This window comes from Poecilia mexicana, unplaced genomic scaffold (assembly GCF_051168715.1).
Source record: "Poecilia mexicana isolate PSO_F unplaced genomic scaffold, ASM5116871v1 scaffold_14, whole genome shotgun sequence".
Lineage (NCBI taxonomy): Eukaryota > Metazoa > Chordata > Actinopteri > Cyprinodontiformes > Poeciliidae > Poecilia > Poecilia mexicana.
The window spans coordinates 14,430,950-14,458,827 of record NW_028263383.1 but is presented as its reverse complement, the minus strand read 5'-3'; the positions used below and the strand labels follow the sequence as shown (position 1 = coordinate 14,458,827).

General features: G+C 39.6%; 1 protein-coding gene across 2 annotated transcripts in view; it reads right to left on the bottom strand.

The window, feature by feature from the left end:
* LOC106933725 (neuroligin-2-like) overlaps positions 1-24,856 on the bottom strand; it is a 39,310-nt gene extending 14,454 nt beyond the window's left edge. The window contains exons 1-4 of one of the 2 annotated variants that reach the window (XM_088012239.1): positions 24,235-24,856; positions 23,982-24,150; positions 17,456-17,605; positions 1,259-1,444 (exon numbers count right to left, since the gene is read on the bottom strand). In XM_088012239.1, the coding sequence (XP_087868365.1) occupies positions 1,259-1,444; positions 17,456-17,576 (307 nt within the window). In that variant the 5' untranslated portion in view covers positions 17,577-17,605; positions 23,982-24,150; positions 24,235-24,856. Of the gene's footprint in view, positions 1-1,258; positions 1,445-17,455; positions 17,606-23,981 lie in introns of both variants that reach the window. The other variant, XM_088012240.1, reaches the window with a different exon arrangement.
* Positions 24,857-27,878: the final 3,022 nt, after the last annotated feature.

The window sequence follows — 27,878 nt, the reverse complement described above, 5'->3', positions numbered from 1 at the left end:
CATGCGCAGATTTCACTGACTAGACCAGGGGTCACCAACTCCAGTCCTCAAGGCTACCATCCTGCAACTTTAAGATTCACCTCTGCTCCAAAATGTCTGAATTCCCTCACCAGCATTCATTCCTCTCTGCAATAGGCTGGAAACGAGCAGTTTATTTGATCCGGGTGTGTTTGAGCAGAGACGCATCTAAAAGTTACAGGATGGTAGCCCTCGAGGATTGGAGTTGGTGCTGGACTAGACCAATACATGCATAATTTCAACTTTGTTGAGCAAATAAAAAACCCCTGAAACGAGCGAGGTTTGAACTTACAGGACAAATCGCTGCCTCCTGAGCCACTGCCTTTCTCACAGGGCTTTGTTTAATCACTGGAATATTTAAAGAGCGTCACATAACTGCAAACCAATGAAAAAATGGTCGTCTATCTAAGCTAACTAGCTGGGAAAAGCAGAGGACGAAGCAACGAAGAGGCCCACGGTAACTCTGGAGAGCTGCAGAAATCGGGCGGGAAAGCCTGTTGCAAGGACAACTTTCAATCACACACTCCACAAAGCTAGCTTTTATGGAAGAGTAGGAGTGAGAGAATGCTCTATTTGCAGTTTATCACGGGCCATCAAAAGGACACGGCGAACATGTGCTAAAAGGTGCCCTTCTCGGATGTGACCAAAGAGAACTAGCTAAACATCACCCTGTGTTTTATTTTATTTTTATTGCATTATTCAGCTTCCCTGTTTTCTCTCTGTGCCCTTCTTGCCTTTAACGTCTTGTTCTTGTTCGGCGTCCTTGAGTGTCTACAAAGGCGGTTAAAAATAAAATGAGTTATTAACAACACATCAAAGCGGGCCGGTCCACGTCAAGGCCTAGATTAATTTGAGAGTCGGTGGGGAGATATGAACACTGACCATACATCTGCGCGATCTGACTGATCTTTGGGCTATTTCTCGAAAAGATGAGCCGGCGAAACTTTCAGTTTCAAAGATGGGAGAGACATACACCCAAAAATACCTCCAGCTGTCACTGGAGGTATTTAACAAAAAAAAAATGGTTTGACACAGGAGTGGTGGGGTAATAAAACACAGAGTTTCAATAAAACACTATCCAGGCAAAATCGCATCCATTCTATTCCATTGACAAATATGTTGATCGGTTGTACGCCGAGCCTTAAATAAAACAATTAACAACACCCAGAAACGAAACCCTCTTCCAAAACACTAATGTCCTTTGACAAGCAGCATGGCTGTGATGCTAAGAGAAATTTACCCTCAGAATGATGGGACAGGATGAGAAGGTTTACACAGGCAGCACCGGCTCCGGAGCCAAAGATCGTGATTCTCTCTGGGTCTCCTCCAAAGTGCTCAATGTTTTCATTGAGCCAGCGCAGAGCTTGGATCTGGTCCAACAAACCATAGTTCCCCTTAGCAGATTGGTCCCCCGTGCTCAGAAATCCTGCAGGGTAAACAAGAAGAAACAGACACAGAAGACGCAGGTTATGTGTGAATGGAGGAGTGTGTCGGAAATTCAGTCACACGAGTTGGACAATTTTTTTTTTATCATTTATTTTCTGAATGAACCCCACACAAGCAGGAGGCTGCGCCTGTCATTTTCACGGATAACACGACCCCTGCCTCTCCGAAGAGACTTCACACGAAAAACCTCACAAAATTACAAAATTTCTCTGAAAACACCACACAGTTTGAAATAATAAAACAAAAGAATTAGATATATATTAGCAGTGAGGGGAGGAGAGCAACAGAAGGCGTGTTTCACCTTCTTCCTGGACACACATTTACGCAGCAGGTGCACACCCACAACAAGAGGAAAATAAACCGAACATAATGCGAGCCGCACACAAACAGAATGCCTCGTTCTTTTCCCCGAGTACATTACAGTACTTTGCACGGGTTCAAAGTTATTATTTTTACTTTTCTTTTTTTTTTTTCCAAAGCCTATTGCTATTCGCTGAGAGTAACGCACGGAAAATGATTTCTCTAAACTGGATGGGAATTCTCCTCAGAGCGGCAGCGGCAATAATGAGAAAATACCGTGTTTGATTTGGCCACTTCCTGTCCTGGCAGTTGCTGATGAGCTGTATTAATTGTGCCACTTCCTGTGAGGGTCTTCGGTCTCACAGCATTGACCATGACTGATGCCACGGGCAAGCGAAGTGACACAAGATTTTAGCTTTGATTTGGATCTAATATCTAATCACAAATAGCACGGCGAGTCCTCGTCTTCATTATGTGCGGCAAGAGTAATCTGGTCATAATTTAAGGGGTAATATGAATTTATGTCAATTCGCTCAGTGGCCTTGAGTGCATGGCTAATGATGTCCCAACGGTTTTCGTCCTGCCAACGGCTTACTGTGATAGCTCTCATTACTCATGGCTTCCACTACAATGTTAACAGAATTATCAATCAGAATACATTTAAGTCTTTTTTTCATGTTGTTGTTTGCATCCACTAGTTATTGTTAAAACATGGAGGACTTAAATATCATTTATCAACGTTCCTTATTCATAAAACTGTGATCAAGTGTGAGTCAAGAAATTATTATACTAGTAAAAGTCGAACACAAATTGGGCAAAAACATAATAGAAAAAAAAAAGAAGTACCACAATAAGAGGAAATTCAAAAGCAGATGAGGAAATTGGGAGCACACAGCCTGTCCTAAATTTGGTATAAAATTATATCTGGAGGATCTTTTGTCTATCCTTCTATGTCTGACAAAAAAAACTAATAGAATTTTAGAGAAAATATGACAGATCAGCATCAGAACCTGGATATAACTTTTGTATTTTTTTTTTTTTAACCACAGGTTTAAATTCATCACATGCGCTACAACAGAATACCCAGTCCTCAGTTTTTGATGATCGTCCCTAAAAAGAGCTGGGTTATATGCAGCAGGAAAATGATCCAAAGCATTCACCTCTGAATGGCTCCAAACAGTGTTTTGGACAGGTCTAGTCAAAGCCCAGACTTAAATCTGCTCCGGCAATACCTTACGTAGGCTGTTTGGACAACTTTTTCCTCTTGATTAGAGAAATCATCAAAAACAATTACCTGTTACAAATCAGCATGACATAATAAAGTCGAGTTATGCACCATTAGCATTTTTACTAACACACAGAATTATACTGTGTGTCAGGTGTTTGTCCCTGCTAAAGGCAGCTACATAACATTTAGAGTGTTTAAAACCATGATCCATGGAGCACAATGACTTATTTGCAGACGAATTTCATCGTCTTGGAAGATTCATTTACTTAAAAAATATAACAAATGAAAATCTCATTTAAATTTATTGGCAAACTCCCAATTATATGAGCAAATGTTATTCTCACAGGATGCCTGAGATAATTTTTGGAGGTCTTGGCATTTAACTAGGGCTGTTGTAAACGAATATTTTAGTAATCGAGTAATCTATCGATTATTCTTACGATTAATCGAGTAATCGGATAAAAAAAATTATAAAATGAAATATTGGTAAATCTGGCATAATACCGGTGTTACTATCAGATATCAATATCAGTCCAATTTTTCATATATGAGCTTCCCTAACAGTTGCTTTTTTGTAGTTTAGAAAACTAACCTGTAACAATAATAGCTCACTTTCTAAGTTAACCAGAAGAAAAGTTATAGAAAAATCTGAAATTATATTGAATTTAATAACAAAGAGGCAGGCTCACAAATATGCTTATAAAAAATGTCTACAATCCAGCTTTTAGTTTATGTATTCATCTTCAGTGAGTTTAATAGATTAATTAAACTCACCTTGCCACCTAACCTGTCACGCTTTGGGTTTGAAAATACGGGAAATGCCGCCTGGAGTGGGAGGAGAGGGCGAATGAACGAACATGGGGTGGAGGGGAGGAAATAGACCAGCGGACTGACGAACCGTTAGACCGGGGGACGAACACGGGGGAAGCAATACGGGATATTTACGACACCTTCACTGGTCACACTCAGAAACTCATCTACCAGCCATGTACGATGCGCTCCGCCACCCGTTTCTTCAGACCGGGATATGAAATTTATTGTGCGGTTCGTCGGTAAAGCTACATTTACACGGTAAGCATCAGCTACTCAGCCGCCCGCCCTGCTCAGGCTATCCGCTCACCTCAGCGCTCTTCCCGCCGTTCGCTTTCAACCAGCAGCCCCGGAGGAGAAATGCTGCCGTACTCCAGGCATTCCCCAGTCATTTTAAGGATGCTTATTGGTTCCCCCAAAACGATAAAAAGTCGGGCATTATTATCAATCAATAAAATCCCCACGGGCCAATCTTGAAGATTGGACTTTATGCCGCTGAGACTTAGCTTTTGTCAACAACTCAGAGGCGGAAGTGAGAGCTCCGCGCAACGCAAATGAAGTCCCGGCCGGAACACGGTGCGCTAACTAATAAAACATAAATTAACGAAGCTTCGAGGCAGGTAAATTTTCCTCGAGGAATTTTAGTAATCGAGGTACTCGAATCATTCGAGGAATCGTTTCAGCCCTACATTTAACCTAAGCCCACTGATGGTTTCCATGACTCAGGGGTAAATTTAGGCTCCTTTTTATGAATCATATAATTGTCTTAAAAACCCCCCAAAAAAACTGTTTCTGTATATTTAAGGCAGCTTAATGAAAGCACATTGATTATCAGACCCTACGCCTGACGCTGTAGGGAGAAGGCTGATATCATCACTTCCATTTTTAAAGAGATGAAAACATAATTGATTTATAAGCCAACAGCAGACTGGTGCCATGAGCATAATGCCAAAAATACAGAGTTGCTCAACATGTGTAAAAAAAAAAAAAAATCTAAAAACAGGGCCCATGAGTCAGAGCTGTATAAATATAACTCTAAGAGCATGCACATGTGTGGGAGTGTGCAAAACTGACAACAATTATAAATACAGTGTTTCTTTGACACTGACCGGTTGGTTCTGGCTTGATCTCTGCCTCATCCAATTTTTTTACTTGTTCCATTTTATGAATTAAATCAAATCAGAAATATTTGTCGCCAGCAAAAAAATACACCTAAAATTTAAGTTTCCTATACGTTTTATAGTCTAATCGATGGTGCTTTTGTGCTGCCGGCCGCCTAGTTGGACAAGCAACTCTTCAGTCTCACAAACTGTGGTTTGTTTGTTAGGTAGTAATCGATCTAGGAGACATTACTGTTCAGGCCTCCGCCTATGTCTTCTGGATTTTCTGACAAAGAAAATCAGGCCGACTTGTGTTGAAAGCGCTGGAGAAAACAGAGAATATGATGCTTCCTTTGTCCAGAGGACGGCTGGTTTTTGAAAAACATGTACGATGGCACCTTCGACTCTAACTTGATAGCAATAAGAAAAAAATGTTTATGTCTAATTACTCAAACACAAGTCTCATTCACGGTGTGGAACGTCAGGCAACAAGAATAAACAACCCATTTCTAAGACGCATACACACTTCTGTCTGTGCTCGGAGTGTTTTATTAACCGTAACCCCAGTTGCGACTCGGTTTAAAACCTTAAATAAAACATAAAGAAAAAGAAAAATTACATGCCTCTTCCCTAGTGCAGTTTTCTTGTTTGGGAATTAGGGATGACACAGATAGCTCAAGTGACTGAATTAAACAGTATGTTCTAAAGGGCAGTTGGAAAAAAAAAAAAAAAAAAAAAAGTAGGACAGCAGCAAAGTACAGTACACAGGCACAGATGGTTCAATCAGCATGCTTGAATGACAAAGGAAGAGCAGCAGGAAGTGGGTTTTATTATTAATGATTATTGTAAGTGACGATAATGATCACAAAAGCAGCAGTAATGAAGGTGGGAATTTTTAGTCCTTAAGGACTAAACATTTTATTTCTTTTTTTTTCCCCTCCCTTTTTCAGTTTTGCATTTTAACCCTGAACACGTTTGATTAGTCTGGTCACATATTAATCAAATAAATCCCTTTTTTTTCCATTTTCACGAAATTGACTGTTCTTTTAATGTCTTGCAAATTTGCTAAGAAGAAAATCTGCAGTGATTCAGCAATGTCCTCAACCAAAATGATAATGAGGCAGCGATCAGGGGAAAAAAACAAAAAAAAACAAAGCATGATTAAACTGGGATGAGGAGATAATAGGACTACCCAATTCATGAAAAACCACAGCTGCTTCCAGCTTCCACGAAGCCCAGCGTAGTGTTGAATAAGCTGTTAAAAATAGAAATCTCTCGTTACTTCCGATCATATCACTGTTGCTGCTGGAACATAAGGAGCAATCCGCGCAATTAAGATATTGTTTACACTCTCCTACTTTACCGAGCCGTTGTCAGATCCCAGCGATTGTCTGGCTCGACTCTGACCTGGTCGTGCATCAGCGCCGACCCCTGCTACTTATCAAAACCACGAGTATGTGCGAGCGTCTGCTGGCCAGTCGAGTGCTGAGCAGCATGCCACAGTTGCCTGGCAACTGTCCAGGGCTTCTGGCAAAATTATATGGACAGACACTCACAAAAGCACTTGCATACACATATCCGAGCGCTTCCTCGATCAAGTACACAGCAGCTGCATGAACTCAGAGGGTAATGCCAGAGCTAGCTACCGAGTCTGGAAGCTAGCTTGTTAGCTGTAGCCAACACAGCTTGCTTCGTTTTACGAGTTTGGTTTATCTTCAATAGGCCCCTCCCCCCTTTCGCCAGCACCGTTTTCTTCCCTCTTTCTCTTACAATAAGTTTTCTTTCTGAACCCACCCACCCCCTTGTGCTGAGCTGGTCTTCCTCCTGACTTTAGCGCTGAGAGCAGCAGTTTGTGAGGCTGAGCTCATGCATATTCAACTCTTGCTTTAGGTAAGAGCAAAGGAACCGTGAGAAGAGTCATCAGCCTTTAAGTAAAGACACAGGTTGAGGAAAAAGTGATGAATCTCTGAGGGAGCACAGACAAAAGGAGGGAATTTTAAACCCAAGATGTTTACCAAAATGACGTGAAAATTCTGACCCAAAAGAGTTTTATGACATTATTAGGGCACTTGTAAAAGGACTATTTCAAGTGCTGGTAGTGTAAGACATAATCTTTATAATTACACACATAATATTTAGAAGACACTTATTTTGAGTGTGGTAAACTAAGCAAAAATACAAGAAAATTTAAATTGGAAAATTTGTTGATTCTGGTCATAGATGATTTTCTGTTTTACTGGCACTCACCTTTGGATAGAAATAAACTTGTGGATAGTGTTGAGAAACAACATATTTTCTACCTGTTGCTCGTTGTCATCTCATCTCCCCAGATTCATTAAAACTAGCATAATTAAACTAATATTTCCAAAAGTAGAAAAAAAAACAAAAAACAGAAAAACTGATCACTTTTCTTTTTTTTTTCTCAGACACTTAACCTAAACAGGAGAGCAATGTTAGCAGGTCAATTCTTTTCCAGGCTACTTTTGATTTGGAAATGTTTTTTGGCAGACGTTTGTTAAGGTACGGATCTTCTTATTTCACTGAGAAAAGCAACAGAGAATGCTAATCACAGTTAGCAATGCTAACCTATCATGCTAAATGCTAATATAAAAAAACTGCAGAGCTGTTTAACACGGACTGCAGCCTTACTTTACATGACTCCTTACGATATTTGATACGGCACATTGAATGGTCCATAATAACCAGATTTATTCACTAAATCCTCAGAGTAGAGCGGATTAAATCTGTTGAGGAATAAAAAAAAAAAAGACAAAATGAGAAAATTAATTTAAAAAAATACAGTGACGAGCACTGTGCAATAATGTTTATTTTTGTTCTTTCTTCTGTCTTTAATATATATTTATCTAAAATAAACATGCTTATTCTTTTATGATTCCTATGATCCTGCGCATTTTTTTTAGTTGCGATGATCCAAGATCTATTTTCACTGCCACATTTCCCACTGACTTCCATCTTCTTTCGAAAACAAATAATCTTTTTTAGATTTCCCGCGTTTATTTTGATGGTTTTTGACATATTTATTCTCTTTGGCGGCACTATTTATTCTTTCATTTATTCCTCTTCATATTCATACATTTATCCCACCCCCCCCTCTCTCTCTGTGTGTGTGACAGATTTATTCTCTTTCGTGGCGCCGCCGTGACTCTGGAGTCTTAATCGTGAGCCTCGGAGATGCGGAACTGTCATTCAGCCGCTCTCGGAGACATCTGCAGAGTAATCTGAACGGAGCACCTGCCTTTTGGTCACCTAAACTGTCTCCACAGGACAGTGTGAAGGCAGCGGAGAGGAGGGGCTGGTGTGGAGTCCAGGGAAATGAAGGATTAAAAAAAAAAAAAAAAAATCCACAGACATAAAACAGGTATTAAAGGGAATATTGCCTTAAGCTATTATCAGATACTGACTGACAGAGGTGAAAGAAACATGATGAAGGACACGTTATATAATTTCCCCGTGACATCACAGGTGTGATCAGAGGCTTCAAAATTCTTCCTTTTTTTTTTTTTTAAATGCAGGGAGTAAGGTTGATTAAAATGTGCACATGAAGGTGAAACACAAACTCGGGTGAAGATTTTGTAAAAATGTCAAAGTAACATATATGACTCTAGAACACATGCAAAAAACAAAAAAAACTGAGGGAGTATTCATGATATCTACATGTAGCATTATTGGAGTGTTTTAGAGGAAATCTACCGCTGCAAGTCTCAATGAAGCTTAAGGTTCAGTCAGAAGACCAGCTGACAGATTTATTTCAATTATGTTTCACAATCTGTGACCAGGCATGCAGAGAAATTAGATTACTTTTACCACATATCTTTACGCCATATGCGTAGAAAATTGGGAACATAACTAAGTGCAGTGAGAACATTTTTTTGGCCCATACACATTTTTTATTGTTATTTTTTTCTACAAAAGGCAATCTTTATACTTAGACTTTTGTCACATAAAATCACAGACTATTTTTCCAAAAGTTTTGGGGATGACAGATTTTTATTTTTTTTAACCAAATTGCACATGGACCTTTGGTTTGTTTGACTTTGAAACTCTCGGACACACTACATGCTATTTTTGTTAAATTTCTTCTTTTCTTTTTTTTTTTTCCATAATGACCCTTGAACGTATCTCCCTTTAATTGTTCTTTTGGATTCTTTTGTTACCTCCTGAATGAGGAATCTTGGAGTAACTTTGGTAGATTTTTTTCCTCTACGGATTATTTCCATTATGTTTTCCCGGTTTGTGGTGAATTGCTGTGTAAATGGAGCAGAAACCCTGAAAGACATCAATGACTTTTGACCCCTTAGATTGAGCTACTGCTTTTTGAGATTTTCTTTTTTTTAAACCTACTTCTTTTTTTTTTGTCAAAATTTCAGATGTTTTCACATGACTTTATCTGTTCTTTCAAAAGCTCTAGTCTAATTCAATAAACATTGGCAGCATTCTAGAAAAATGAAAAACAAACGAAAAAGTAGATCCCATGTTTGTAATCAGTTTAATAAAATATTATTTAGTTAACTTTGAAGGTAAAGATGTACTTATGGACGCCTGCCACACATTTCTAATGTGGCGCTCCATTCTTGCTTTAAATACTGAATATATTCATGAGAACCATATTTTTTTCTGAAAATGCTAACCACAATAAATGATTCTAACATTCGTAATCTCAACATCATTCTCATGTGCTCCATGTCTTCATGTAAAGACCTGCCTTTGTTATGAATCCCAGTAGGTTTGATTTTCTCTCTCTCTCTCTCTCTCTCTTCTTCTCTCTCTAATTTAACCCACATATTTCTTTCTTCACAGCTCTTTTTCTCCCCTAAGGGACATGTGCTGCACATTTTCAAAGCTTTGAATCATAATATAATAATATGCTTAACTGTGGCTGACGTCTGTGGGTAAGGAGAAAGATATAACTTCCTGCCATGCTGATGCACTATTAAACCATTTGCCTTCACTGGCTCATTGAATACCATTAAATTCCTTCTCCTGGTGGCACATTTCACCCTTCAACCCACAACGATGTTTTTTTTATTTTTTTACTCTCAACACCCACTTTCTTTCTTGTGATATTTGGGTGCGTGGAGACGTGTTGTTAAATTATTCCATGCAAAGTCGGTGGATTTACACATTGTTTCACACTTTATCCACTTCATATATTTATTTATTTTCTCCTATAGTTATGTTCCTGTAGCAAATGTAGGCTTGTTATAGAACCGAAGAAAATAAACTACTGGGATCCTGTCAGCTCGCTAGTAATTAGCTTCATTTCTAAGACCGGAAGCAGATCTCAAGCTGTTCCTGTGAATTTAGGCGTCAGACCAGCTAAATGACATTTCATGGGCGGTATAGGCTAACATTCAAGTCTCTGGTTCACTAATGCAATCGACTTTTCAGGCTTATCGAAACTCCCACTGCAGCAAGCTACTGTTACAGTTGTCAATTTTAGGCTGAAAATCAGGTCAAAACAAGTTTACTTTATTGAGTTATACAAATAATTTAAAAACCTTATGACAAAATTGTACACAATAACTCTCCTGTGGTTTACGGATCACATCTATTCACTGATTTTCACTCAAACAGATTTTGGTGCATCTAGATCTGCTTTTAATTCATTTATTCAACCTAAGTGAACAAATTATTTAAAACAAAAACTGTTTTAAATAAAGAGTGACCTGTCCTGATCTTGTTGCTGAGATCAGGACATTGAATTATAATATAATAATATATTATGATTTTTTTCCTGATTTTTTTTTTAGTTGAACTCAGAAAAACTTGTAAACTCAGTGCTTTTTTTTTTTTTTTTGCACAAAATCCATTTACGTTTTAGAGCTACAGCAAATAGTTTTTTGTGTGTGTGATTTTAGTTTTTAAAATAAACATTCTTTCAGCTGCTTTTAACCGATTTTGATCCATGAGACACAACATTTGGGCATCACTGGATAGAGAGCAATAATATATATGAATACATGCATTTGTTCTAACTTTAATAATCAAAATATTATATTATTCCAGCCACTTTCTATTAAATATTTTGAACTATTACATCACATTATTCCTGCTAAACTGCATAAACAACCTCATGGACCTCTGGTTGACCAGTTTCGTGAAACTGTCATTTTTATTGCTTTTTGTAGTTTAAGTTCAAGGATGCTGAAGCGACAAGTGGATAAGTCAAAAGGCTCAATTGCTGGGTGTATTAACTCACCCAGTTCATTACACGGTCAACATCTGAACCTCTTATTGACCTGTATGTAATCTTAGAAACCCACATCGGTACGGAGTGTCCCTTTTGTTGGCGCAAAGCAATCCAAGGGCGAGCACTTCAACCGCCTCCGAAGGGTTTGATAGCCACATATGTCCACTTAAATCAAAACAAATAGATGCTTATGATTTATTTTGTTTACAATTGTTATGTTAATGTCTTGATGCCACGAAGCTACATTTACAGTCATTATCGCATCGGTGTTTCACAGACTATGTCTCGTCTGAAACAGGACGCAGGAAGCGCGAGGGATTTTTAGTCAAATCTATTCTTGGAGCCAGAGTGGGCAACCATTAAACTTTATAGACTGACGGCTAAAAGTGCCCATGGATACAATAAAGATATCATTAAAGACAATGGACATAAAGCCAGGTCAATCAAATAAAGGTCTGTATCATTAGGTCAGTCTTTAACTTTGCAAAGACATTGTTCGGTGTAATGTCTGTCTGTAAGCAAAAGCAGAGAAACAAAAGGAAACTGTTTTACAAACACTTGTATTGATCAGTGAAAGATCCAAACATTCTCAGACTAGTTAGTCTTTATGTACAGTTTATTATTTACCTGGATTAAAAAGAAAATATTAAAACTGATTTCTATTAAAATGAAAAATACAACTTTTATAATTGTTTAAATAAAACTTTATTCCCTGGTTTATATTTCTAAACTCAGTATGTGACCGCAATATAAGAATGATGCAACACAAAGCAAAGAATCCTGGTAACTGGTTGGTGAGTTAGACGGAGCCAACAATGTGTGAAATTGCTGATTTTTTTTTTTGTGTGCTGTTTTTTATTTTCATATGAAAAACGCAATGTTGTGCTTTTCTAAAATAAAAGAAAACATTAAATTACTAAATTGACACGAGACGATTTCTTCAATCTGCAGTGCATTTTTTATTTATTATTGAATGTGTTTATTTTAATGACATACAACACTGAAAAATAAGAGGATTAAAAAAGATTTCAGAAAAAAATGAATTTGGAAAATATAAAAAAAAAAATCAAACAAATGAATTACCAGTCTCCTTGAAAATGAACAGTGACAATTTTCCCAAGTAGTAAGTCATGTACAGTATCGCTGTCTCCATTTTAACTCCTTTCTTCAATCTGCAGTGCATTTTTTTTATGTATTTTGTTTATTCCTGTGTACAAAGAAATATGGATTTTGTTGGTTAAATCACTTACGTTGGTCAACTTTAAGTTGGAATTCTGCACAAAGTTTTGATACTCATTTGTCATAAAAGAAAAATTTGAGCACTCAGGGTCACAACCAAACAGTTTTAGGTATAGTACTATAATTGTTTTTAAATGTTTAAGCTGATTTAATGAAAGGGATTCTTTATCTTCACAAATTGTCTCAGACTATTTTTTAAAGTTTTTTTTTTTTTTTTTCGGTTGATTTGTTAGGGTTAGGGGTTTCATACGTAAAGTAAAATTTCCTGACAAAGTATTCAGTTGTCAGGACAATAACCATATAACCACGGCTTTAATTATTATGTGAGCCAACGCAAGTTTTAGTTGTTTACCATCATGAAAATTAGCTTCAAATAGAGAACCTGTCTTCTTTCAAGTAACAAGCAAAAAATTTTGAAAGAAAAAAAAAAAAAAAAAAAGAAGTAAAGCGAAATGTTTCCAGAAGACGCGTTTCATCTCTCTTCCCGAGGTTAAAAATGTTCCTGGAGCCAAACGATGGTGGTGGGCCTTTCCCCAGAGTTCATTAATTAGTTAATTAGTTAATTAGTCTGAGCAGATGGCTGTGCTGCACAAATCAGAGTTCTCCATGAGCCTGGAGCGGAAGGAAGGTAGGAGAAGGTGAGGCGAGAAGCGCTTCTTAAACCACAAACAGTCTCCGAAAGCTCCGGGCCCTCGGCTGAGTGCAGCAGACATTTGCTTCGCATTTTCACCCATTTTTATCACTTTACCGCTCAGTGTATCATAAATTGATGAGAAAATCCTTTAGAAGTGATCATTTGTTAGACACATATGTGTGAGGGGGTCGCGGGTGACAGCACAAAGCACTAAAGCCGTATAGCAGGGCGCTTCGGTCCCACCGCATGGAGCATTTATTCCAATGAATACTTTGCTTCGCTGCAGATTTAAAAAGCATTTCTGTAGGTTTATTTTTAGCCTGCCCCCGTCTCCCCCCTTCTGTTTCCTCTTCCCTCACCGTCTCTCTACGATTCTACCCCGCTCATCCGTCTCTATTCCCCGCTCTCCCTTCTTCCCTTTTACCCCTGACTCTCCATCGCTCCCTTAAAGGCGCAGGCGTCGCATAAAGCGAGGCTGGCATGTGTAAGCTCCTGCGAGTGTAAGTACAGGATAATACTAAAGATTAGGACATAAAACCATTAAGATTCTGTGTACCTCTGTTTCTCACTTTGACTCAAATGCACAGTGTCAGAGAGGAGGGATATTAAAAATTCAGATGGATGGTGCATTATTCATGTGTGTGTTTTACGCGCCGCACGCAACTAATTACGGCGCACGCACGCACGCATACGTGCCGCGGCTGCTGCGCTGCACATTTAGCAATTGACATGTACACAGGCCAACATGCGTGCCTATGCAACACACACTCACTAGGATAATCGCCTTAGTACAGTAACCCATTTAAAGCATATCTGAGAGTGTGAGTGAGAGGGGGAGAGCTCGCAGTCGCCCACATATCGAAATTTTTAACAATCTTTACAGAATCGAGGACACTGCATCATCCCTCATAATAACTCGGCCGGATCTATATCCACCTCTGTATTTCTGCGCCTCGTCTCAATTTCCATGGTTTTCCCAGGAACTTGCCAACTTTGAAATGCCTGAGTGCACCTTAAGGAGCTCAGGAAGGCATCGCAGCCCAGGTGTCGGAGCAAGTCAGTCACATTTACAACCCTGGACACAAGGTCAAGGTCTCTGCGACTGGAGCAAACGGAAGAGATCGCCTCAAGAGTTTTCCACTTACCAGGTGCTTCAATAGGCGCACCTGGGCAATTGCTGGTTGAAAGAAATATCAACCAAAGCCAATCACACGACAGCAACTCGATGCATTTAGGCGTCTGGAGATGACTTGCTAAATTCAAACTATGACTGGGAACAAGGAAGAAAGACGATGCTGACTTTGAACGTGGTAGAGCAGCTCTGAGCTCTCAAGTTGGCTCTAAAAAATAAAAAATAAAAAAGCGGAAATATTCAGCAAGTCGCAGGTGACGTCAGAATTCAGAAGAGGTGATGTCTTAAAAATGTGTCTCAAATGCTTACTCTTTCAGACGTTGAACCTTAATGAAGGTGGGCTACAGCAGCAGAAGACCACACCAGGTCGCTAAGAATGAAGAAACTGAGTCTACTTCACGTTGACTCACCTAAATTGAACAATTACAGATTATAAAAACATTGCCTGGTGGTGTTGTAGTAGTATGGGGGATATTTTCTTGGCCACATAATACTGACTGAGCATTGTTAAATTGCATCATCATTGCCAGATACTGCAGAAACATGAGTGACTAAGTTGGGGCGACATAGTAAAAGGTTGAGATTTTTCTTGGTTTATAAAATATTTCATGGTTATGCTCCATTGCTATTACAACAGTTTATTCAAAAGAATACCAGCGAGGCAACAAGGGCAGGATCTTGGGGTGACTGTTCAGCTCCAAAAAGGAAAACTCCTTTTCCTGTAATGTTTCTCACACTTTAACACAATTCTGACAAACACGAGGAACCTTTCACTTCTCATCTCATTTAAAAAAAGAAGAAAAAACACTGGCTCTTGGAAAGCCAAAATTGTCAATATTGAGTATATAAAGATATACAGATGTTAAGATGGTTTATTCCCTACTGTTATTTGGTGTTGTTTTTATCCCTAAATGTATTAGTTTGCTGTAATGGAACGAGAGATAGAAATTAGCCACCTGGCTATAATCTCATTCATTTCCATGCAAATGCTCATTAATACATATCGTCTCTTTATTAAAAATAAACTTGAACTTGATCTAAGCCGAACATTTCTGCTGACCACGTCCTTCTGTAGCCGACCCATCTTCTGACACACAAATCTGCAGCAACTCAGCATTGTCTCGATGAATGGCATTGGTGTAAGTTTAATTTGAAACAATTAACAATCCTGAAATGTTCTTTTAAAATCACATACCCACTGAAAAAGATCCGCGCATTGACATGCAGCTCCTTTCCAAAGGCTCCCAGTTTGCCCTTGTCCCCGTGCCTCTCCTTCGGCACTGTCAATAACACTGTGGATTATGTTGCCCTCTGTTAATACTCACTGCATCTCTTGGACTCCGTCCTAAACTACTCCGGTTTCTCTGTTTATCATTATTGTGATATGTTGAAACAGGCCTGATGCAATAAACAAGATCTGATTACACAACCTGGCAACAACAAAGACCACCACAAATAGTCTTTGTGCAAACACCTCCGGAAGACGATGGCGAATGTAAATACTTGACTTTCCTGATATCCAGCCGCACGGAGGGACTGTGCACACGTTTGGCCGCACACTCACAGGCCGTGTTCACACAGCAAAAAATAAATAAAAAAAATCCAGTGGAAAGAAAGATTCTAAAAGTATTTAAAATGTTTAGAAACGATTAAATAGTTTTCTGTTGTCGAATGAACGAAAGCGTTGGGTTGTTCGGGATGTCACTATTGGGTTTTTTCTTAGAAAGAAATACTCCCTTGCAAGACCATTCACCTTTTTATCATTTCATCAGATTAGAACAGCAAACTTTAATCTGTTTTATTGGGTTTTGTGTTGTATACCAACACAAGCTATCACACAATCATAAACAGTTTTTTTCCCCACTGTTGTTCTGTATTTAGGTCCAACCTAGTGATGAAAGTGAAAAGTGCTTAAATTTGAATGGATTCATTCTGAGCAGATAATAAGACATCAAGTATTTTTGGAGCCACTCTGTAGCTCCAAGGTGCCCAAACAACATATCTGCTCAATACTCAGCGCACACATGAATTCAAACTGAAATATTCTGGTTTCCAAGTCTCCAATTCAACCCAAGGTTACTGACTCAGGATATGCGCAAGCTCACGTAAAAAAAAAACAAAAAAAACAGGTGGGAATAAGTGGATCAATCCCCCTGAAAAGGCAGGAAGAAATCTGAACACGCATAAAAGAAGCTGATGAATGCGCATAACGAGACGCTCCTCGACATCACAGGTAATTACCACGGCGACAGACCCAGGTAAGGAGTCAACCAACTTTGTGCAACTTAAAATCCCACATTAAACCAGACGTTACCTCGATAAGCCATTAATCCTGCTTCGTAATTCAGGTGGGCTTGCAGCAGGAACGTCTCGTGTCGGCAGCGCTGTTTGTAAAATCCTGGATAGCTTCAGTGAAATAATTAAATAAATGCTGCATGGTACGGTAGAAATTGGGAATGAGTTTGTCTCATTTACAGGGCTGGTTTGCAGTATCAGAGGTGTTTGTGTGATCGCTGCGACTGAGGAAGATCAGAAACTAAATCTTCCGTCTATTTAGCAAAGTAAAATATTTACTTAAGTAGATCTTAAGTAGTGATCTTTGTGGAGATGATGATGATGATGATGATGTGGAGCGACGGTGCCTCAAGTTGTACATGCACGGTAATATGTTGGCACGTAAATTTTACATGGGCACCGATGACGATAAAGAAGCCCCCTGTTCTGAGCCCATCGTACTTCTGTTACACCGTAAAACGTCTGGAGGTTATTGCACAAAGATTGTTTATCAAGTAAATAACATAATGGAAGACTGAAACAGAGATTTAAAGAGGAGCAGCAAAAGCAAATGAAGTGGGTTAGCAACACTTGCCAATGACCGATGCTGTCATCCGGGTCATATTACTGTGGAACATTGTATCTGCTGCCTGGAAATTGAGATTTAAGCATGATATGACTGTCATAAGACTACATTTATTACAGAAATAGTCTTCAGTCAGAGGCCTCTTCAGTTTCATTGCAAGACCAACTGCTGCTGGAGACCCATTCCTGCTCACTGCATCATCATCTGAAGATACTTGTCTGATATGATACTTAGTTTCTCTTTGGCATAATTAAAAAACTTTTAAATTAACCTAAGACAGCTTCTATATTCTAAAATGTGAAACCAAAGGCTACAAACATATATTCATAAACCCTACGATAATAGTTCAAAGAGAAACTGTTGGAGCCATTTTCGACTACAAAAACTAGTTTAGATTTTCTCCTTTGAAATCACCACTTCTGTCACTTCCTGGCAGAGACATGGCAAACATGGTATAATGCGATGCCTCAAACTCACCGAGCACGCCAAGGCGGTAGTTCATGGTTACGACGATGACGTTTCCGTAGGCAGCAAGGACGCTCCCGTCAAACATGTTCCCTGAGCCCTCCATGTAGGAGCCTCCGTGGATAAAGAGCATGACTGGCTTCTTTCGGCGATCTCGAATATCTGCAAAATACGGATTTTTCAAAAAAAAAAAAATAAAAAAAGATGTGCGTTACTTGTGAAACATGATTCAAATCCAACAATTTTCACATGCAAACATATAAGTATGCAATTACCCCCCCGAACACACACACATATGTATATATATGCCAACTCTAGAGGAGTGGTAAAGAATTTTCATGAGAGAAAAAGAAACAATCGCAAACATTTCTGCCACAGTCAGAATATGAAAAGAAAAAAAATGTGGAAAAACTGAGTGGTGACAAGATTCAGACGATTATTATCTGGACTATCAGCCTTTCTTATTGATTGAATGTCATATGTTAATGTTTACAACAAGACTATTTAATGTTTCTGTTACAGAACGAAGAAGAGTCAAGTTTAGCCATTTTCTGTATCACTAAGGTGTTTAAAATGAAATCAGACGAAAAACAGACATATAATAAGCTGTTGTCGTTTTTTCTTTCTCTTTTTCCCAAAAGATCCAAGGCTGTGTTGAGACAAAACTGTGATTTTTTTTTAGATTCTCAAACCGATACCCAAAATGTTCTGGCACAACCTCACCTCACTTCCCAAGGCAAAAGGAAAGTAATGAGAGGTGAAGACTTCAGCAACACCTGAAATGGTGAGAAACCAACTTCACTGGTAGACAAACGTGTTTCAGCTTATGGCTGAAACTGTGATTTTTCACAGTTTCAGCTTTGTATGAATACGGCCCTGGCTTTCATCAGGGCCGAAACGAGCTGGTCCGCTAATTGGGCGGCTTTTTCATCATTTTTGCTGGAGTCCTTACCAGACCCTGTGCAGAAAACGTAAGGGCTGAAAGAAGCAGAGCAACATTGCTGCTCTTCATCCTTTTTTGGTCTTTTCTGTTTTGTTTTGTTTTTGTGCTGCCTGCCAATGCTAATTGCTGATAAAACACGCTAAACCCGGTGCAGAAAGCAAAGTCTGCGATCCATCTAGCTTTGCTTTTAAAATAACAGCACAGTCTGCTTTTTCAGACAGTGGCGTGACATCTCTTCCTCTCCTGGTGTAAATTATTCATTATTTTCAATACCGTTCTTATATGTTTTATGTCTTAAAGGAAAAAAATAAAATAAAGGGGAATCAGCTACAGGACGAGGTTGAATTTACTACAAATGTCTGACCTGTGAGTGGGTTGTAAACACTTTTCTAATTGGCTGGATGAAACTATTTAGTGCATGTCCCATTCTATGCCTCCTTCTGTGATTGCCTGTTCATCCCGTCCTCTGCAGCGATGTCATCGTCCCGCGCTCTTATTCCCCTCCACGTGTGGAGCAAATGGTGCAAGCGGTTCCAATGCCTTATCTGTTATTGGTGTCTTTGCGGCCATCAGTATGTTGCTATGGTTTACTCAGTCAGCCTGTGTGCGCCCCTCCACCTCCCCCCACCCACCTGCCACTACTCCTCCGTTCCTGACCCCCCACCCTCACCCCATCGGAGCGTCTGTGGTATGTTCGGAGCGTCTGAGCGTGGACGAGGCTGAGAGAGCTGCCAGAGCACCCCAGTTAGGCTGAGCGTCTGCACTGTGCAGGCCCTGTGGATAATTTGTATGAAAGGCAGACCAAGTGGAAACATAAATAACAGCCACAGCATCTGTTTACCCTGATGAGCTTCAGCGCTCAAAGAAGGGAGGGAGACGGGAAGATAACAGGAGAGAAAGAAAGAGAGAGAGCTGGGTTGGAAGAAGAGAGGGGGAGCGAGGAGGGGCGGAGGAAGGGCGGGGGGGGTCGCAAGATAGAAACAGAGAGGAAAAGATGAAAATAGGCAGCATGAGAGAAGTGATGGGTAAAGAAATGGAATTGGAGAGTCACAAACATGGGGAAAAAAAAAAACCCTGAATATATCACGGATGAAAAAAAAAAAAAAAAAGGCACAAATCAAGACACACATGGCAAGGTACGCTAATGAACGCCGAAATTCACACAGGATTCACACCGTATTCATACAAAGCCACACACACACACACACACACACACACACACACACACACACACTCTTGCATAGGCAGCTGCGATGTTGAGTCGCTATGGAAACTGCTTCTCGCTAATAGAACTGCACCAGCCATTCCATCGCACCGACTGTTGCCGTGGTAACAAATTCCACTCACGTATTTGCACACCCGCCTGCATCACCACCTGAATCTCAGGTTACACATGCACTGGCGGCGCGTCACTCGCAGCGGCGGATGGGCGCGCGCGCGCCCGTGCGTGTGTATGTGTGTGTTGAGGGAAATGGACGCACGGATACACGCACATGCATAGTTCCCCCCTCCCCCCCCCCAATTTATTGCATGTCTTTTGTCAGAACATATAGGCGTGACACGAGACGGCTGGATATAAAATACAAAAAAAAAAAAAAAAAAACATTTCAAGTCACACACCCCAGCGCGCGCCGCTCGTGTTCTTCTCTTTGGTGTATTCTGAGCGTCGGCTGATTTCCCAGAGGATATGTAAACAAGTTCAATTATCTTGACGTTACTAAGACAGTATGGAGGAGTGACGTATTAGCTGGCCGTCATCAGCTTCACTCAGAGAGACGCTCAGAATGTAAATCAAACCCGGAGAGGAAGGGAACCAAAAGCAGTGGCCTGTGTCTCTACATCTTTAAAGAGCAAATGATCAGCCTCCTTAAACCCGCTGAACTGTCAGGCTTTTGTCAGCGCAAAGCGGCCTGTAAAAGCCTTCTCTGGCGAATCGTCGTTGAACCAGAAAGCTCAATGAATTATCCCTCTTTTTTTTTTTAAATATATAAAGCTTAGAGATGCGATTTGACAAAACTGTAACATTGCAATAATTATTTTTTTAATATCTTTATAAGTAACTCCACTGAACGTTGCTGTCTTTCTCCATTCAGTTTGTGTTTCGACAAGTGAGCATGATTTATTTATTTTTTTCTGTCTCCGCAAAAGGTATGCAAACTTCCAAGGCCGTATGTCCTCTGTTCTCTCACAGGAAACAGAAACTTTGTTGCAGCTCATCTGTACAGTTTTCCTCCTTCACTCATGTTCTTTGTTAGCTAAGAAATACTAAACATTTGTTTAGTATTTATGTACTGGGTTTTAATTTAATGTATTCATTGAAGAAGATGCCTCTGTATGCCTGACTCTCTGGGGGGACCAGCATTTTTCAAGAAGGGGCCATACCCGCCCTCATCTTGTTTTACTCATTAAACAAAACAATTCTACAGTGTATTAACTAATGAAGAAGTTAGGACACCCTGCACCCTAACAGCTGCTGTCCTCCCCCATCCCCTGCTTGGTTGAAAAACCCTAAATAATTTCCATATCTTAATTTGACTCAAGCGCCCAGCCCTGATTAGCATATTCTAAAAGTTGCTGGAAGAATGTGTGCTCGTGCGTCGAAAACAAACTTGAATCAAAAAGTTGTGTTTGGCACAGACAAGTCGCCGTGTGTCACCAAAGAGAACGCCGAGCCGAGCCGAGCCCACGGAGGAACGTGTTGGTCGGGCTTTTTGGTGCCCGGCTTGTGAAACTATGAGGAGTTCCAAAACACCAGGCGGTTTTGGCTCAAATCTGACGAGGAAGTCAAATTTTTTCAGCAATGCAGTGAGTCAAAGCATGCGCCAAAATCTATAAAATAATAATAATAATAATAATAAAAAAAAGACTGCTTCACCTAAAGAAAATGCAACTTTTAGAAAAAAAAAAAAAAAAAAAAACTTTGTGGGGTCAGGTGACGAGGGCTGCTGGACCTGAGATTTCCACTGACGGGAGGAGGAAAGGCTTCCACTGTTGTACATATTACAGCTTTAGAGCTCCTCCTGTAGTTTATCAAGGTGCTCCAGTGTAGAGGCAAAACAGCGGGTTATCAAGCAGGGGAAATGTGTAGTAGTAGTAGTGAAACAGTTGAAAAGGTAAAGGTGGACATGATTCATCTCATTTGATCTAAAAGATCATCAAAATGATCACAGTCAGCTTAAATAACTGAGCTGGTTGTGCATTAACTGCATCAGCCCTGAGACGCCTCGAGCAAAGTTCAAGATCAGGTTAGAAATGTCTGATTAACTCACATCTTATGAAAGAAACCTGGGGAGGAATTTCTGAACTTGAAATGTTCATATTGAAATGGTATTTAAGGAGGTTTCACACGATACTGAAAGTGCTACTTCTCCTCGCCCAGTCCGGCACCTGCATGCGTTTCCTTTCTCCTTATGCCGTCCTTCCTGTATAAAAACTGTCAAATAAAGGCAGCTACTGCCACAAAATGATAAAAAAGGGTCATTATTCAACTCTTTAAAGCCGGGAAACAAACTTATTTCAACAGCTTTAGTTGTATTTTCACTTTTTAAAATCCATTTTGCAGTTAAATATTCCTCATTTTCCCCTTAAGGCCAGTTGGCAAGTTAAAGAGCAACACCACGCGTTTAGATTCATTTAGAAGCTGTTGGAAAATTAAAGTTTTTCTTAATGTTTTTCTCCAGACATTTTATTTTAATTTTCTAAATGAGGAAGAATCTTAATAAGTCTGGGTTTTGGTTTTTGATAATGTCCTTGTTGTCTATTTATGTTTTAATGGTCTTACTGCACTCAGTTCATTTTCAGAAAAATCTTACAATGTATTGTTTTGTTTTTACTTATTTCTTGTCTTCTTCCATTTCTTGGTTTGTTCTCTTATGTTAGTCTCTTTTTTTAACGGGTTGTCGTTTCTATTGTCTTAACTATTAACTTTCTGCCAGTTTCCATGTTTGTTTTCCAGCACAGCTGTTCCACATTCCCCTTATGCAGCTCACCTGGACCCAATGTAATTCTTCGGTCTTCCTGCATTACATAAGCTCGCTGGTTTTTATTGCTCATACCAGGTTCTCTGCTCATGCACCATTTTCTGGTCTCCTCGTGTCAGATCAGTAGTTTATTTTGTCACCAACAAAACTTTACTATGCTTACTCCAAGTTCTTGTCTGTATTTTGATGCTACTCTCATGTACATGATAAATGTGTTTTTAAAAGATAAAGGCTTTCTATAAGTGTTTGGTTTTTTTGCACAAACCTTAATAAACATTACAGAACACATAGTGTAAGGTATTAGTTATTAACGTCCCATTTGTTGGGTTAATCCTAAGTGGCGGAACCTTCGCTTTCGTCGCTCCCCGTGCTTCAATCCTTTAACTGCTGTGAACCAGGCAACGCTTCACGGGAGAGAGGCTTCAAGATCAAAATAGGTAATGTGATTAATCTGCATCATGTAATATTAACGCTTTAAACTTTTTCAGATTAATTGAACGCGTTAACGTCGACAGCCCAGAAATGATCAAACAAAATGTGCATTGAGTGAATGCCTTTGTAATAGGCTGCTTAAACTTTCAGTATTTGGCAGTTAATTCAGTTTTGCAGGCGGTTTTGTGACTGTGCTATAATAGTTTAAAAGGCAAAAAAAAAACCTCTCTGCCAAGTCTATTAGTAATAGTTTGTGTGCTTTCATGTACACACACTCCTCTAGATTCTAGTGCAAATATCTTAGTAAACTTAAGACATTTTACTTTAATAATCAACCAGTATAGCAACACAATTTTCATCAATATTAAGGAATTATTTACTTAAAACAAGCTCCTGTCTTGCTGAAAGGTCACTTTCAGCAAGACATAGATAATTTTGTCTTATCATCAACTGTACTAAGATATTTGCACTAGAAACTAGACCAAACATACTTGTGTGTTTTTGCAGTGCAATGTCTAGCTTGATGTTTCACAAAATGCGCTCGATTTCTTCCCATTTACACAACAAAACACGTCATTAGCTACACCAACTATTGTGTCAGCATACAATCAGAAACAGAATGGCAGCAGGAGAAAGGGCTACAAACCACAATTAAATTTATGACTTTTTTTTTTTTAAAGAGCAGCAAGAGTCCTAGCGGTGCTCTTAATTAAAAAAAATAAAATAAAAAAATCTGCAAGGGAATCTCAACAGAAATATTTGAACTATTCCTTTGGTGGTAGCAATCAAGGCGCTGAGAATAAGAAGTTTCAACTCTCACCAAAAGTTTTTTTTTTATCCTATGAATTTACGTAAAGGGGTTTTAATTCAAGGCCACACATATGAGTCCAAACCATTCACATCTGGCGATAATGCTAAACAGAAGATATTACATGCTTTGCTTAAGGCTTGATTAGTTTTACTCTTGATTTGCGCTTCAGACGTGGAAGTGGTTGACTGAAGGCAGAAAATGCGAGGTAACTGGAGGGTAGAAGCGGGCCCAGTCTGAGAACTTTACAGCCAACAACGAGCTCAGTGTCTTTCCAGCCTGCTTAAAAAACACTGACAGATTCTTCCCTCCTGTCCATGCCACCTAGCCTGACACTACCCTCCTTAACTCCCATTCTTAATAGTAATGTCTTACCTTCCTACGTAAAGTGTCCACTTTCTTCTTTTCCATTCCGCGGCTCCTCTCTCGTTCATTTCCTTATGGTAATTTCCATTGATCCGGGTGTAAAAGACTGAAGGCTGAATTAGCACTTTTCTCTCGGCAGCCAAACCCACACATAAGCAGTGCGGTTTCCTACAAACGGCTTTCAAATAAGATTCCTTTAAAACAATGTTTGGGCCATCCGAAGCTCGGGCAATTAAGTAAGAGCTCAACTGCTGGCCGGCACCTCGTGATCCCGTCAAGATCCGTCAGCTGCGGGCATAAATGTCAGGCTCCACCGGTGTCCTTCTCCATCCACCCTCTCACTCTCCGTTTCTCCACATCCCTCTCACTTTCAAAGCTCTATAAATGTCATTTCATCATGCACTTGTCTTCATTATGAGTGCTTTTTCACCTCTCTCCCTTCTTTGTTGCCCTCCCCAGTGTTCAGATTTTCCCTTTTTCTCTTCCAACCCCTCTCACCCCCACTTTCTCATCATCCCATTCCTTTTCTCTACGGTTCTTCGTGAATCCCTCCCTCTCTCTCTCTTTTTTTTTTTTTTCTTCCCACCGTTAAGGAATCGCAAAATTGGATTAGCTCGCGCTGGCTCCTTTTTGTCTCTTTTCAAAGCACGGCGGTTAGCGATTCCTGGAAAAAGACAGTTCGACGCCCAAATAGAAACACTGCACGAAAAGTGGCGTTTTTGACCCTGTACACTGACGCGAACGCAACTCGTGAGCGACAGCTACCGACAGTTAGCAGGACAGCTAACGGGAATCAAAAACTGTCGATTGCGGAGTCCCATAAGCTGGAGGTGGAGGTGTTAACGACTCTACTTAGCATACGAATAGCCTAGCTAGCATATGCAAAGGCGCTTTAGCAGACCAACATGGATTCTCAGTCATTGGATGAAAAACAATGACGTCACAATTAATCACTGACGCGTGATTGGTTGGTTGATGTGTCCCCTATTGAACAGCACATATGTCTTCTGAATGAAAACGTATAAAATGTTGAAAAAGCTCTGAGATTGAGGTAGAGGTTCACCTTAAAGCTGGACAGTGGCTGAAGCGCGCGACTTAATTGAAAGCATTTCCACGTGGCTAAAATGGCCAAGTCAAAGTCACATCCTGAATCTGTTGCAAGACCGTAAAAGTACTGTTTGCAAACTCTCTCCATTCAGTCTGATCAGGCTTGAACGGCTTAGCAAAAAGTAATGGAGAACATTTGAGTGTGCAGTGATGCGAACCTGATGCAGACATACCACCAAAAGATTTCGAGCTGTTTTTGCACCGAAAGGTGGCTTAGTAAAGCACTGATTGAATCTGTGCATTGAATATGAATGGACAGAATTTTAAGATTTGTGTTTTTTTTTAAGAAACTTTGAAATCTAGGTGTAAACTTTGCTCCCGCTTCCACTGATTTATGCTAGCTTTTGCCAACAAAATCCCTGAGTTTATGACTGCGACAAGAAAAAAGTGGAAAAGATTAAGAAAAAAAAAAAACAAGGCACTTTATTGCTGAGGAATGAAAACAACAACAAAGGTAGAGGGCCTTTGTTTCCATGCAGTCGCATAGAAACAGTGACACATGGAGAGATTTTTGCTGCATCAATGAAAAGCAGACAACATTAGACTTGAAAGCATAAAGCAGCAAAAAATGGATTTACTATCCCACCTAAACATCGGTTTGGGCGAAAACAACATGGAGGACAATAATCGAGCGGAACATTTCATGAAAACTTTGGTGGCAGAGTAAAAGCGCAGGTGAATAAGGAGCGAATATTGATTTTTTGAGAGATGCATCACAGAGGGCAGCGAGAACATCAGCGTGTGGCTGATCAGCCACATAGCAACCGAGAAAGGAGAGTAAATTAGCTTCCTGTGCAAGTGCCCAAAAAGCAGCAGTTGTGACGAGCAGGGAATGATGAACAACTGTTTTGTGGGTAGCTTTTATTTATCCGAATGCGTGCTTGTCACGGAGAATGGCCGATTTGCGTCCTAATCAAAGCAGTTAAGGGTGGACAATGTGATGTGCACATAGACTGATGATTAATGAAACAGATGCAAACGCCACATTTCCCATGGCCCTGTTGAAAAAAATAAAATTAAATAATAGAGCATAAGGAGAAGGAAACATGCAAAAAAAATACCTTCATCCCTTGGTCTGTTCATCGTGGACTCATCATTTTTTTTTGTGAGCGGACCTGAAGTTTGGAAAAAGGAGAGAAAAGACAAAATTTCAAAAAGACAAGCAGGGAAAGCAGCATGATCTAAATTCACCTCAGTTGCTGTGTACAAATGTTAATGAATTTTCCCATAAAACAAGACCCAATGTTGCTTCTTGACGCAGGCAGTACGGCACTGTGCCCAGGGTGGCACTGCCTCAGGGGCAGTACAGATAATAGGAAAAAAACGTTATCATTTCCCCTAAAACAGACTTCTGTTCTTTTATTTCATGTTTAGTTTATTGGATGCTCCTTTATGTTGTGCATATTGTAAGTATGTTTAAGAAGATTCTGCACATTCACTACAGCTGGGTAATATAAACTTATCAAATGTGTTACAGGTGGAGAATTAAAAACTATTTCTCTTAACCTAAATCACTAGTTTTGAGTTCTGGTTGAAAATTTAAAGGGCCAGTAGTGTATTTTCCAGGTACATAGTACCACTTTATAGCACAATCAGGTAACTATGTTGCCTTCACTTGTTTTGTTTTTTTTTAATTGGTATACACACACACATATATTATATATATATATATATATATATATATATATATATACATATATATATATATATATACTTACAATATGCACAACATAAAGGGAACCTTAAAAAATTTAAGGCATGTACTTTAAATTTCAATGCTTTTTAAAGCATTGAAATTGGGCTTCTGTCTCTTTAAGAAACTCATACTCTTTTCTAGTTAGTATTTTTATTTCATTTTACTTTATTTTTTGCTTGGGTGGGTAGTGGACTGAATTGGGAAGCATAAGAAGGGTCTCACTTATGACACCATGACCTCGCGCTAATTTGTTTTAACTGCTTAGTAAATGAACTCAGTGGCTTCTTCTTGTTAACCCTTTTCCTCAATCAAATTAGAGTTATTGCTTTTATTGTATAACCCAAACCCTCCAAAAAAAAAAGAACAAAACAATTGGCAGAAGCAAGCCATCTCGGGAAGAAGCAAACGCCCGCCAAGATGCTGCACGTTCCACACTGACTTAAACCAAAACACTCCTCTGACTAAAATCAATAAATGCTGAACATATTGGATAGCTTAATTTCGCGCTGCAACAAATGCCATCCTGAAAGGGAACTTCAAGAAATTGTGAAGGAACCGCCGAACAGTGGGCCGGTTTTGATATGAACACACCCTGCTAAGCCTTTTGACAAGATTTCCCACATCAAGGTCAAAGAGGAGCCTCGAATTAAGCTTTAATGGTAACAACAGTTAACTGCTCCATAGGGCAAAGCCAGTAACAAGCATTTATCGCAGTGACCAACCAATGCCCTGCTGTGTCAACCTCTGTTAGCCCTAAGTGATAAAGATCCTATTAGGGTTTTTTTTTGGTTGGTTTCAGTCAGAGGCGATTTCCATCAGCAAACAATTAAGCCACTGCGTTTTGTGTCATGCTCAGCTACTGTCCACATGACATGTAAAGGTCATTAAACCCATCTGTGCTTCATACACATCTAATGTTGACACGACTGTGGACAGGAATGCGCGACATGGCGGAGCTGCGGAGGTACCTGGCAAAAAGTATTCACACCATTTTAACTTTTATCACTCAAGAAAACACAACTTCGGTGCACTTTGTTGGTATTTTACGCGACACAACGTAGTACATAACTATGAAGAGGTGTGTTAGAGATAGGCGGACAGGC